The sequence below is a fragment of the Diadema antillarum genome, unplaced genomic scaffold (assembly GCF_040938485.1).
Source record: "Diadema antillarum isolate AM-2024a unplaced genomic scaffold, OU_Dant_1.0 scf00000192, whole genome shotgun sequence".
In the NCBI taxonomy this organism is placed as follows: Eukaryota; Metazoa; Echinodermata; class Echinoidea; order Diadematoida; family Diadematidae; genus Diadema; species Diadema antillarum.
The window spans coordinates 1258689-1273899 of record NW_027271081.1 but is presented as its reverse complement, the minus strand read 5'-3'; the positions used below and the strand labels follow the sequence as shown (position 1 = coordinate 1273899).

Here is a 15211-nt window from a genome sequence, read left to right as displayed (position 1 = left end):
CGTGTCGCATTTCGGTCGGCACGTACGGGCAAAAGTTCTGCCTACCAGCAGCCCGCACGATTGAAAGTTGTCAGATTTAGTGTTCACAATCACCATTTGAGAGTATATTTAGGCACCTACATGTACCATTTTTTACCATATTTAGGCACCTACCATAATCAAGGCACCTACATCTACCATGAGAAATGAGGGAAACGATGGGAAAAGAAATAAAGAGCAGTTGTTCAATTGGGTGTTATCGTGAAATATTCTTGGATATATCTTTAAGTTTTTCTTATTCATCATTATGCGTGTTTTGTGTTCTGATGATGGGTTACAAAAAAGTATACAGCCCGGGTTGTGGCGTTGGACTTTGTTTTGTTCTACTAACAGAAAAAAAAAAACGAATCAAAGAGCAAAAGATGTAACTCATGTAATTATATTACAGGTGTATTGTATAATTGATGAAAATAATGATAAATGTTGAAAGTATACTCCCGTTATTTTGTACTATGTTAATGAAATTGCAAAAAGTTTATGTATTTGAAAAAAAAATGGCATACAAAAAAGAAATCAAATCAAATCAAATCATTTTGTGCGGCGTTTTCCTATACAATGATCTCTGCCGTCTTCTCTAATACCTAGCGAAGCCCAAGTAGCAGCACGGAATGCTGTTTATACAATGATGGTCGGGCACCTCTATCATCCTTTACATTATGATAATATCAATATCAAAAGCCTGCGGTAGTGACAATGTAGGCTTCTATACGAGGAACCATGTACAGTGTATACCAGACTTGCCAAGTATACTGAATGCACATTTGACCTATGATAAAGAATCAAGCTCTTTTCAAATAGCATAGATGGTTCGCATCATGAAGCGAGACATTTTCTATTCTTTTCTTTTATTTTCTTTTCCCCACTAACAACTGAGTTTAACGAGAAGCAATGAAGCATACGCCCACACTATTTACAGTTCCCATCGCGATGTTTTCAACGTTGAAATTTTTATGTTCACCTTTAACCTGCGTATGAATTGTAAACAACTTTTTCGACACAATGCATGCGAAAAAGAAACCATTTAGTTCGTACAGGTCTCACTCGGCAGGGTGATTTCTATCACATTCCACGTGTACACTCGGGCGACAGTTTTGGCTAATATACCTATGTTTACCAAGGCTGCAAACAGTCTACAACGATTTGTCCCCGTGAAGCAACACATCCTTTCAAGTGTCTTCAGCGTAAAAATAAAGCAGTGCAGTGTATCGGGGGGAGGGGGCAAGGGGGACACGTGCCCCGGGCGCCACTCCTTTGGGGCGCCAAAAACGAAAAAACGAGAAAAAAAAGAAGAAGAAACAAACAAACAAACAAAAAAGAGAAAAGAAGAAGAAGAAGAAGAAAGCAAAAACCTCGCCCGGACCGGGGGGGGGGGGGGGTGGGGGGGGGCAGAAAACCAAATCAAACATGATAAAAACAAAACTTGATGACGCGGACAAAATGACAATGTTTATTGTGTTCACACAAGAATTCCATGTTTTGTAAGCTGAAATACAAAAATTTTCGGCTCGCTCGCTGCGCTCGCTTGCCAAAATTTATATAAAAAAGAAAAGAACAAAACGTGATGATGACACGAACAAAATGACAATGTATATTGTGTTCATACATGTCATTTTATATTTAGCAGGCAAAATGTTACACTGAGCAGCGGCTGCAATTTCTTTCGTTCTAAAGCGATCGCCGATTGGATCAAAAGAGGGCGCCAACGGTTTCGAACATGGGGGGGGGGGGGGGCAAAAAAAAGACCAAATCAAACAAGATAAGAACAAAACGTAATGATGACGCGGAAATATACAAATTTCGGCTCTCGCGCGTACTAAGTTAGAGTATTTTTTCAAGTCCTCAGTTTGTTGGTATATTCTCTAAAAAAGATCGAGTGAAAATTTTCACTCTAAAAAGAGTGAATACAAAAAAGAGTGAATTTCGAGTGAAATTGGAGTGAGTGAAAATGCTCATTTTCACTCATTTTGGAGTGACGTCAGGGATCACTCCAAAATCTTCGAGTGATCCCTGACGTCACTCCAAAATGAGTGAAAATGAGCATTTTCACTCAAAATTCACTCCAATTTCACTCGAAATTCACTATTTTTGTATTCACTCTTTTTAGAGTGAAAATTTTCACTCGATTTCTTTTTAGAGAGTAAATCGTTATCTATAAGGCCGTCACTATACCGTGTATCTTGATAAGAATTGTAAACCAAAAAAATGACAAGAATTCCATGTTTTGTAAGCTGAAATACAAAAATTTTCGCTTAAAAAAGAAAGATAAGAACAAAATGTGATGATGACGCGGAAATACCAATTTCGGCTCACTCGCGCGTACTACGAGTATTTTTTCAAGTCCTTAGTTTTGTTGGCATAAATTCTATAAGGCCGTCACTATATCTTGATTATAGAATTGCAAGATTTAATAAGCAAAAAATGACAAAAATTCCATGTTTTTTAAGCTGAAATGGAAAAAAATTTCGGCTCTCTCGCCAGCTCGCTCGCCAGCTCGCCAAAATTTATCAAAAAAAAAAAAAAAGAAGAAGAAGAAGAAGAAGATAAGAACAAAACGTAATGATGACTCGGAAATATACACATTTCGGCTCACTCGCGCGTACTAAGTTAGAGTATTTTTTCAAGTCCTCAGTTTGTTGGTAAAAGTGTTATACACTCAGCAAACAAAGAAAGTAAACACATTTTCCAGTTAATATTTTTCATAGAAGGTTTTGATAAAAATCAATTTGTCATATACCATATCAAAGATTTTTTAATTGGTTATCAACCTGGAAGGGTTATACAAAGGGAAATTTTATACACGAGTGAACACATTCGTTTTTGTCCTCCAAGGCAGAAAAGTAAAAATTGCAGAATTGGACATATTGAAATTCATTTGCAAATGCCCTCCAAGATAGCAAATGATAAAAAAGACCAATTTAACGCAATGAGAGACATGAATGAAACAGCAAAGTTTCCGTTCCCTTGTTTCCCTGCATATTCAAAACAAAAACATGATGGGGAACCTGAAGGTGGAATATAAGCACTTTCCATCAATTCAAATTTTGAATGACATAGAGAGTAAGCCGTAAAGGTGATAAAATCGACAGAATTTCTTCATTTTACCTTTTGATTAAGGAATTTAAGAATGCACGAGACAAATTCAAGGACCAAATATTATTTCAAATTTTCTTAACTTTGGAATAAATTTTCAAATTTAACTTTTTTTGTAAACATAATTTTTGTCTTATGTCTTTTGACTGCGGATTTGACAGAAGATTCGTCATTTTCCTCCATTTTTTTTTTTTGGTCTTTCTTTATCTTTGGAGGTTTCAGAGACATTATTGAGATCATAGGTTAATTTCTGCAAATTAATTTGCATTTCTGTTGTGCTGAATTTGTCTTTTGTTCTCGTTATTATATGGAAGAGCAAATACGCTTGAATAACAACTTGTCCATTTTGCAATTATACTTTTGTGCCTTGGAAGAGAAAAACGAAGGTGTTCACTTATACGTAAAGTTAACATTCTCATTGACCTACTAGGTTAATAGCTAATTAAAGTACCTTTAACATGGTAAAAAACACCATTATAGCCTGATATAGTCTATGAGAAAGATAAACTTGAAATAGTTTTTACTTTGTTTTTTTTTTCTTTTTTGCTGAGTGTATATAAGGCCGTCACTATATCTTGATAAGAATTGTAAGATTTAATAAGCAAAAATGACATGAATTCCATGTTTTGTAAGCTGAAATACAAAAAAAAAAAAAATCGGCTCGCTCGCTAAGCTCGCTAGCCAAAATTTATCAAAAAAAAAAGATAAGAACAAAACGTGATGATGGCTCCGAAATATACAAATTTCGGCTCACTCGCGCGTACTATGTTAGAGTATTTTTCAAGTCCTCAGTTTGTTAGTATAAATCGTTATATGTACATGGCCGTCACTATACTGTATCTTGATTAGAATTGCAAGATTTAATAAACAAAAAATGACAAGAATTCCATGTTTTGTAAGCTGAGATACAAAAATTTTCGGCTCGCTCGCTGCGCTCGCTCGCCAAAATTTATTAAAATTTATCACATTTAAATCACCCTCAAAAGACCCCTTTTAAGTGCTTGAAAAAGCATATCACGTGGACTTTTTTTTTAAAGTCCTTACCGGGATGGGGTTGGGGCTGAACACTTTTTCAGAAATTAGGGGCGCAAATCTTCGCGCTTGCCCCGGGCGCCACTGAAATAAAGAAATTCTTATTATATTATTGCTCTGTTGAATATGTACAGATCTCGAATAACAATAATCACTCAGGTTCCTTGGAACACAAACACACAAACACACACGGATGATCCGGAAGCAATGATATAAGCCTAAAGCAGTATTTGAAAAGGTAACATCGTTGACAAACAGGGTCATCTCACGAGACCCAGGCACGAGTCAAATACAGCCGACGAACTCGACGCTACAAGGCAAATAAGACCCATGAGTCCGACACGGAGTCCGACACTTTGGCAAACAAGGCCCATGAGTTCGACGCTAGGCAAAAAGAAAAACCCCAAAACAACAACAAAAAACAAAACAAAACAAAACAAACATATAAAAAATAAAAATAAATGAATAAATGAAATATTAAGTTCCATGGGACCGACATTATCATCATGGGGCTTAATGTATCGGTCTTGTGTGTCTTTTTGTTTATAATATTGAACTTGTGGGCCTTGTTTCCTTTAGTGTCCGACTCATGGGCCTATTTTGTCTTTAGTGTCGAGTACATGGGCTGTATAGGCCTAAACTCGTGGGAGTCGACCTCGTGACGTGCCTTTCGACATCATAGCATTGTAGAAACTTTTTTCTGCGGGTTTTGGGTCTGATCAGAAGATAAAACATATTTGCCAAAGCATGGGAGTCACATTACATTCATCAAATGTAGAATTCAAATCAAATCATATACACCGTCATGTTTTGCAGTCACAGATTCTAAATGATTAGATAATAATGTGCTGCTGCTGCTGTTTGTAACTTTGTAATTTATATGATATTCGTTTGGTACATGTTAAAGGACTTGGATTCATGTTAAGGCACCGCCTTCCTGTCAAGTTCCGAAAGCTTCATAATTTCTCAGGTTGATGTTTATCTTTTGTATCCGTTGCAGTCATGTCAGTTACTTTGTACACACTTGACGACATGAATTTGAATACAATGTATTTGTACTTATATGTTGTGTATTTTCTCTGTTTGTTTGTGTGTTTTTTTAATGGAGTATTGAATAAATAAATTCAATCCTAAATCCAACATGTATTGTTTCAATTTATATGTGTGTGTTATTTTATGTATATGTTTTTTTTGTTGATATTATGCTATTTTTTTAGTTTATGAAAACATGTCTTTATTGTCCATACAGAGCCTCCACCACGAATAAGTAGTTCAACTCACTGATGGAGCCAACCTATGAACAAGACTAAACGAATAAATAGATGAATGAATAACAACAAACATGATGGAGGGAAGGAAGAATTACTCATTACGTACACAAGTCATGTCATTTTACTTCACTTTTTATTTCCTCTGTACTGTTTTACCTCTTTCTCAATTGCACATTTCATCAGTAATGGAGAAAACCGCGAAATCGTTGGACAAACCGACAAGTTGTTGACCCTTAGTACCTGCTTAAGGAGCCAACTTATATGCTGTAAACGCGATTAAAATCTCCAAATCAAGTCTGCATAGACAGAAATATTCAAGTAGGTGTACTACAATGCATATAAATCCATATTTGTTTTTCAGAACAATATGAATGACAGTGTATAGTTACAGATGTTCTTGGGTTTTTCTGTTACTCTCACTCGACAAGATCTTATGCTCAATCTGTATAATCAATATCATTACACCAAGACGAATCGTGAAAAAGAAGGAACTATATAGCCTTGCATGGACTTGAATCCGCGTCACCAATTTGAAGAAATATAGTGACGCAAAACATACTGTACACATAATCATTATCATTTTGGTCAAAATCATTATGTGAAAAGAAAATTAAATATTCACAAGAGACAAACACATTACGAAAGTTGACACAGTACTGTTTGCTTCAAGACAAGATTTCAAGACAATTAAAAGCAATGAAAACAGTATTATGATAATAGTATAATGGTAATAATTAGAAAACCTTCACACATAGAAGTTATCCATCATCACATTACAGTATAAATGCACGGGAATTTTCAACTATTACCAACAGATTCTTCTGTGTTATGATAATCAGCAATTATAATTTTATAAATCATATCAGTGTAGGGGCTTAACGCTGACTGATCGCATGATGCAAATGCTATACACTGTATATACATATATTTCGAAGTTCACCACTATACGACCAACAAAAATCCTTCATCACTTTACAATAATTGTATATAAACAAACAAACAAACAAACAAACAAGCATGCAAACACACAAACAAACAGTAAATGAATACCAAAGATGCAGCAAAATATTACCCTATCGGAAGTGACAACTGATGTAAATGATACCCTGCTCCGTGGTAAAGATGACTTGAAGATCATAAATTGATGCGAGGTCATACGCAATTTGCGATGTATGCCAATAAAAAGAGAACGCACATCAAGGACATCGGAGTCACGTGGTTTGAGTTGCCTGTTGCAGGAGTTGAGATAAGATGAAAGGAAGTCGAAGTGATAACAGGAGCTGATGGAAATGAATAATACGCATGACTTTTTGAATGCGGGGCAAGATATTATACATCTGCATTCTTAACTCACGCTGTTTATGGTACAAGTTTTCAGAGTTCGGAGTCATGTTGTATACATGCATATGGATTCATATCTATTGAGTGAAGATCGTGTTTCCAGGAAAATTGTACAATGTACTTTTTCTCTGATACAGTAATAAATTTGTTTCTTACGTCTTGACGGTAATAGACATCACCGTCATGATGAAAGGCATGTATCTATGTATCAAAAACAGTTAAAAAGAGAACTATTGCTTTAAAAGAAAATTCTATATTATAGCCAGTGTTATAATATACAAGAATACGAGTATTAAGGAATAACTTCTTTTTGGTTTTCCAATATTTGCATACAAGAATTAATGAATACGTTTCAAAATGAAAAAAAAAAAGCTCTTTAATCTATGAGTTGAACTTTGACGGTTCACATGTGAATGTGTGCTCGTCTTAATCAGTACCTGTTTGAGTAGGTTCGAACGGCGTTGTCGGACCGAAGACAGGCACTTCCCTGATATCATTTAGGCACTCTTCGGGGTTTCCCCGTCTGACAGTTAGCAAAGAAACATACAGGACACCATCAAATCATACAAAGAGACTCAATAAAGATCACCAACAAAGAAAATTATATCAATGCATACCTATATAATTTTATAATGAGGTAAAAGGCGAAAATAGTCAAAGTACAAGTATAATGAACGCAGAGTTTTGTAAGACTATTTCGGAGAGGTATCCAATAAACAAAACTTTGTATGTTGTGCTTCTGTTCTCTCGTCAGCAGTATTACACACTGATTGTGCATGTACACGTACATGAAGTATGTGAATTGTACTGTATTTTTGTATTGTATGTTTCTTGAATTATTTCACATGGAAACATAATATATACTTGAAGTCATTCATGCTTCCCTTTTTCAATGTCAAATGTAGAGACAATGTTCTTTCTCAATAAAACACAGTAACGTGATATTAATTTCACTGACTTTTTCATATACTCTATGCTGTTTCCCTAAACGGAGGAAGACATACTCACTTTCTAGGATCTATGATTCTGAAGACCTTTCCTTCGTCAACGTTTGTACGAGCAGAGCTAGTTGACAGTAGATAGATCTCACCTATGATGAAAACAAAAACAAAAACACGTAGAACAAACTTTCTTCGATTTCGGATTCCCAAGGACCGCACTTCCAATCTCATTTCGCGTTTTTCGCGATTACTACAATGTTACATCCATCACAAACTTTATGTAGGAAGTAGATAGGTAGATAGTGATCTGTGTCTTTCTGGTGGAAAGAGGTGATATTCAACTGTTAGATATTTGCTCTTTCTAGAAATCGACTGCCGAGTGTCGTCTTGGTGCACTTTACGTTATTGACCAACGCTGATAGATAAAAATACCGAGCACACAAAAGTAATTCAGATGAACTTACCCATTTCGTCCTCTCCAAAAGAGAGGATATTTCTGGGGAAAGTACCCAACATGTTTCCAGTACACACTGTGTTGTCGCCCAAACATAAGTCCTTATTATTCCATTCACCTGACGTCAAATCTTCGGTCAGCTCAAAGAGTCTCCTTTTGAAAACAAGAACATAGAATGTTAAAAATTGCATTGTTTATTACTTTCAGTGAAAGTAATACTAAAATTAGCAAGTAGGCATACAGGCACGGATGATATGTTGTTGTCTGTGCAGAATTTTGACTGATTTTGACAAATATTGACTGCTGAGACTGTCACTGTAACTATGAGCATTAGAATGTCGCAAAACGCGCTTGTATATACAAGAATCAATAAGATTTTTTTTTCAAATCCTAGTTACGATTTACTGTTATGAGAGTATTCGATAATTTCGATCTTGACAAACAGCATAACATTGTTTGTAACTAGACGTTTTTCACTGTTTAAAAAGTCAATTTGACATTCAGAATGGTCGCGATCAGTTATTGAGTCTTTTCAAACACAAACACAGTAGTACACACAGTACAGAAACACTTGCACCTGATAGATACATTGGTAACCATACGATACAGCAAGTTATCATAGTTTTAGTCAGATGATACAAACTCGACAAACAAAAACATCGGTGACTGCGTATAGGCAAAACAACCAATCTGTGTTCGCTATCACGATTTTCCGTTTTCTCAAACACATCAACACCGAAAGAGGCGCCATGCACTGCCGTGGCGCCAAAATAAATTATTTTATGGTGGCGGTTTGGTGGCACCCGCAGAGCCTCATCAGAAGATAAGACTCCTGCTGACTTTCAATCGGATGTCCCGAGTTCGAATCCTGCCGAGTGCCTATTATATACGTCCACTATTTTATATACAAGATGTTTTACCCAATGCCGCTATCATTGATATTATCATCATTACGTAACTAACTTAGTATGAACCCAGTTGACAGTACACACCCTGATGTGTAGTCTCCGTAGATGTACTTCCCATGGAGATTGGGATATTGGCAGCCCCTATAGACGTAGCCGCCTATCACGCACTTCCCCACTGAATGTGGGTAGGCATGAATTGGCAGAACTTCATCCTCTGATAAACGCGTCAGAGCGGGGGGGGGGGGGGGGGGGGGGATAGAGAAAAAGAAAGACAAACAATGTCAAAGTTCATATCTAAATACTTTGGTATCTGTTGTGCCCTTGTACGTATATCAATATGTGGAAACAAGTTAAAGTTACAGTGTTGGAGAATGAGCTGATCTTGTTTATTAAACTGTGATTAAAACCAAGCAAGGTTGTTACATATTTTTCTTAAAATGGAATTTCAGTTCTAAAATCAGATTACGAAGACATTACAGCAGGGCATTGTTGACTAAACTGTCATGTATACACATACATACATACATACACACACACACACACACACACACACACAAGAAAACATTAAAACCACAAGAATGTTCTTATCATTGCATAATGGATACACTATCTAACATTTCCACAACACTTCGAAAGACCTTAGTGTGTGGTATCGGGTTTCATCTATAACGACCTGTAGCGACCGATGAATGATGGCCTATGAGTGATACTGGGTGCAACTAATGTTACCTGATTTCTTGATTTGATCCAGAAGCAGGGGCCGCGGAACGTTTTTCAGTTTGGGGGGGCTGCGCAGCCCGGGGGGGGGGGTATCAAGGTCAACCCCCCCCCCCCCCCCCCCCCCGCTTAGACGCACCGACGTAGCCTGGATAATGATCTTCTGATCTTAGGAGGGCGGCGGTTAGGCCTACTATGCGAGGGAGCCAAGCGACCGAGCCCGAGCGAGCGGAGGGAAGGGGGGGGGGGGTGGTGTTCCCCCTCCCCGGGTGAGAACTTTTTGCATTTTTATGTTGTAAATGGTGCAATTTGATGCATGTTTTCCGTCTTTAATCGACTTGAAACGGCCCCACTTGTTTAAGGTAGCAGGATATTTTGATGTGGATTATTATTGAACAATTTGCCTATAAAGCCTTGAAACCCCCGCTTACACTTACCGGCGTAGCCTGGATAATGATCTTGTGATATTGGGAGGGCGGTGGTTACTATGCCAGGGAGCGAAGCGACCGAGCCCGAGCGAGCTTAGGGAACGGGGGGAGGGTGTGGGAGGGTGGCCCCTGAGAAGTACGCATAAAAATAGTTGAGATTGAAATACATGCTGCAAATGTATTCTGGAATTGGTATGATACAGTCAAGATTGTTGAACGTTACTGCATCGGGTCATCAGGCGTAACCATTACCGTCATTTAACTCCTTGGCTATACCATCAAGACTCAGATAATTATTATGACGAGTTTATTCTCTTTGTAGATACGTCCCTCTAGTTCTTCCGTACAATTTTTCACCGTCCGGGACTTACCTTCTAACTCATTGCATAATGATTGGTCGTAGCAGGCAAATCCTTCCTTTCCCCGCCATCCGTAGTTGCCCCCTTTTACGATTATGTCAATCTCTTCATAACTCGACTGCCCTACGTCTCCGCAGAAGATACGACCCCTTCCATGGCCCGTCTGGGGATCCCCCCTGTCCACCGAGCACCGCCACATATTGCGGGCTCCGTAAGCAAAGATCTCGTGGCGCCTCTCACTGCTGGAATGGTTCACGTAGGGATTGTCTCTCGGATGGCGTACTGGAGACCATTCTCTTGACGATCAACGTCTATTCTGATGACAGATCCCAGTAACTTTTCCCTACAATAAAAAAACGCAAGTATACAGACGCTGGTTTACACTTTCACCTCCTTGATAATGATAGTTGCATGGGATTGCTCACATCACCATGGTGATGACAGAAATAATGTTGATCTAGTAATAGTTCCGCAAATACATACCACTGGTATAAAAATATCGCAGTGATAATAAAAATTAATGGTTTTCAGTGCTATGTATCAGAACTGTTCAGTATAAGTCACGTTTTCTATCGCCATTATCAAGAGAGAGTAAACAACGCAAGGCCATTCACGCATCATTAATTTTATAATTATACAAAATGCATTCATATGGCCAGTTTTAAATAGCCATGACACGAACGAAAGGAATGTATCAGACTACAGTATGATGCAAGTATAAGCTGGTTGAGTTCTTTGATTTTATATATGCTTCCTGATATCAAGAATCAGAACCTCAACAGCTTCAAGGAATGCCTTTGTCTGACATTCTTTTGATATAGCACTCGCTTTGTCATCTTTCTCAACATTGTTTCCCTGATTCTATCAACACTCAAAGTATCATTGAGTTCTAGCACATGTGTTACTCTCTTCAAACAGACAACTAAATCCTTGGGAATGACTCCATTTACCCATAAACTCACAGATTTTGTCCATTTCCATGTTCTCCAAACGGATCACCTCCTCTGCCACCATCACCTAAGAAAGCGTACAAGTATCCTTGATCGTCGAAGAGTATCTGACCCCCATTGTGATTAGATGCTGGCTGCTCCACGTCCAGGATGACCCTTTCGGTTGCCATGTCAACCCTGTTTGGATCGTCGGACATCACCTGGAACTCGCTTATCCTGGTCACATGAGTTGAAGAGCTCATGGTGTTATAATATACATACAACCTTCTATTATCGACAAAACTTGGGTGGAATGCAAGGCCAAGAAATCCCCTCTCGTCTCCCCTTCTACTCGAAGTTAAAATCACATCTTGAATGTCCATGAAAGGCTGGTTAATCCTGGTTTTATTCCTCAAGAACACGTGCACTATACCCACCTGTTCAGCGATGAAGAGCCGGTGAGTGTTGTCGTTAGCATGAATTGCCAGGACTGGGTTACGAAGCCCGTTTGCAAATTCTTCGAAGCAGACACACCCTTCCCCGGAACCCGTTTGATACCTTCGTGCCTCGTCATTAAGAAATGAATCGTCAAGGATGTTTGGATAGCAGTAGTCCATATCAGTGATTTGTGCAGCACTGCAAAATGCTGCCTCTCCCTGGCGGGATGCGTCGAGGAGGCTTGCGTTATCTGTTAGCAGTGGAATCATTACGGAACATTTCTGGTAAAGAGATGAACAATATTCCCCGCACAGTCCGGGTAAAGGCGTCTTGCGGTGTGTTGTTTCCGCATCGTACAGATGAGCTGCATATGGCGAACACTCCTGGCACAGTACATCCTTGAGAAACGTTGCACATTCCGATGAGACATCTCTAGAAAACTGATCCCTGAGCGATCTGTACAGTTGCTCAATCTCGTTATTTCGTGATAAGGTGCAACACCCAAAGTCTTTATAGCTGCTGCAAAAGGGGTCATTCTCTGCGTTAAGTTCAAATGGAGGGAAGAAGTCCAAACACTGGGGATGTCCCAGGATTGTGACGGAACAGAGCACTAGAATGAGCCAGGCTATAGTGACCGCCATTTCTGGTCATGGAAAGGTTTCTTTAGCCCTGAAAGATAAGAAATGTGAAAAATATTTTTTCATTGCACATTTGTATTATTACAGTACATATCAGGCATGACAGAGGCAGTCATTGCATACCGACACAGGATATGCACTTATAGGATTATTTCTTATATAGTATTGTGTATGCTATGTACAATATCTTTAAAGGGAGCATATATAGTTTTGGTTGAGACATAACTTCAGGTTTCTAATATTTTGGGTGATATAATGCGAAACCTCTCATGAAATATGAAAGAGCATAATAATTCCAAGAGGGATATACAACATTAATTTTATTTGATGAAAATCGGTTTAAAATGGCTGAGATATCAAAAAAGAGCATTCCTAATAAAAAGCGGGACCCATCTTTTATTAGGATCGCTTTGTTTTACTTTGTTTTTGGATGTCTCAGCAATTCCAAAACCGATTTTAATCTAATAAACTTTGAATTCCTCTTAAAATGGTATGCTCTGTATATACTATTTCATGAGTGGTTTCTTCGTATCTCACAAAAAGTTAAAAGCTCAATTCTCGTCTCCACCAATACTATACAACCCCTTTAACATAGTAGACCATACTCTATTATACACAGCGATATGATTACTTATATAAAATCATTACTCACGGAGACCAACCGTTTTATGTAATATCAAATAATTATGGCACCAGGCTCTTAAAGAAGAAGTCCAACCCAAAAAAAAGTGAACTTCATAAGATAGAGAAAAATATTCCCTATGGAACATATTTATACAGAATGATACAAAAATGGCAAAAATCGGATGAGCATTTCTTGACCATTCCTCATGAATCCTCTCATGAGTCCTCTTTAATAGCGCATTAAGGTATATTATATACAGAAATGGACTTTTATTGTTTTGACATTTTCATGGGTATACTAGATTGATGTTACGCGTGACACCCTGTCGTATAATTTGTCATCTTTGTACGTTTTATATAAGCAGACTTTATACAAATGCCGACTAAATAGCATCACATTGACAATACCATGTGTAATTCAGACATACGAATTAAATACGTGCTTCACTCGAGGCTCATTGCAAACAGTTGCCCATTCGTCACTGCGATAGTACCATCGGCTACAAGGGAATCTCACGCTTGGATTCAGTTCAAATGATTAAAGGACAAGTCCACCTTCATATACATAAGGATTGAGAGAATGCAGCAATATTAGTAGAACACACCAGTGAAAGTTTGAGGAAAATCGGACAATCTATTCAAAAGTTATGAATGTTTTAAGTATCTGCCCAATCACTGCTGGATGAGAAGACTACTACAGTGTATCAGATGCGCACAACGATATAAAGAAAGTAAAAAGACAATTTCACAAAACTTTACTTTTTAAATAAAGTGCACATTCCTTCAACTTGCTACTGACGTATAAGGGTAATATTATTCCCCTTGCCTTCTGAAAGAGAGAAGTCGAGTGTTCTTTTGTTATGCAAGAAAATGCAATTTATGTTGAATTTCCTTTATTCTTTCTTTATATCGTTGTACACAATAGTCATGTGACACCACAAGCTATATATAGTAAGTCTTTTCATCCAGTCATGACTGACTCAAAAATTCATAACTTTTGAACGGATTGTCGGATTTTCCCCAAACTTTCGTTGATGTGTTCTACTAATATTGCTGCATTCACTCAACCCACATGTCTATGAAGGTGAACTTGTCCTCTAAGTTCAGAATACAGATTATAATCACTTTCCTTATTGCGGACTCATTTTCGCATACAACGGGTGACTATAAATTTAGCTTATCATCATCTCCGAAAGCCTTGATGTGACAGATGGAGAGAGTATAGACCGGGTTATAGGGAGTACTCGCGAATGAGCGATTTCTGCCCCTTTAATTCATTTAGGCATCAGCATGACGTTACACTCTGTGTAATCATGGGCCAGCAAAGCATTGGCAACAAATATTTGGCGCGTCATTTCCTCTTCCTCATTGTTGGACATCTCGTTGAACCTTTTGTGTTCTTGTTTTTTGCTTTTTCTTTCTTCGCCACTGTGGCGCAACGGTTACGTCAAGGACAACGGTTACTCATCAAACTTGCTCACCATGTAGTGTGGAAGTATACAGTACATCAAAACACTGCGATAATAACATGCTATTAAAAAACACACAAACACACACATAAATCGAAGTGTTTCTTGTTCCTAAATGCGCTTGGTGACCAAAATTGTGCCTTTTGAACATTAATCTCATGAGGCCGCATTTCTAACTTTGTGGGCTGAACTTAAAGAGGCTTATATACTGAAAAATGACGGCCACAGAAAAGGTAGACGGCGGTCAAAGGAATCTCACCATGCTGTCTTCATTACTACGATGTGTACTAACTATAATCTATCTGTATATTTTATTGTAATTATAAGAAGAACTGGTATACATCTGTATCAATACAATATATATATATATTTATATATATATATATATATATATATATATATTGTATATATATATATATATATACACAATATATATATATATATATATATATATATATATATATATATATATATATGTAATCTGCCGTTGTGCATGTCACCACAGTTGATGCAACCTATACTGACCGGCTTAT

The 15211-nt window shown here is 37.7% G+C and overlaps 1 protein-coding gene across 1 annotated transcript; it reads right to left on the bottom strand.

The window, feature by feature from the left end:
* Positions 1 to 7199: 7199 nt before the first annotated feature.
* On the bottom strand, positions 7200 to 12588 carry LOC139723472 (HHIP-like protein 2). The gene is given in 7 exon segments (XM_071634716.1): positions 7200 to 7296; positions 7782 to 7863; positions 8179 to 8321; positions 9161 to 9290; positions 10593 to 10856; positions 10859 to 10923; positions 11543 to 12588. Coding segments are annotated over 7 exon segments (1827 nt in total).
* Positions 12589 to 15211: the final 2623 nt, after the last annotated feature.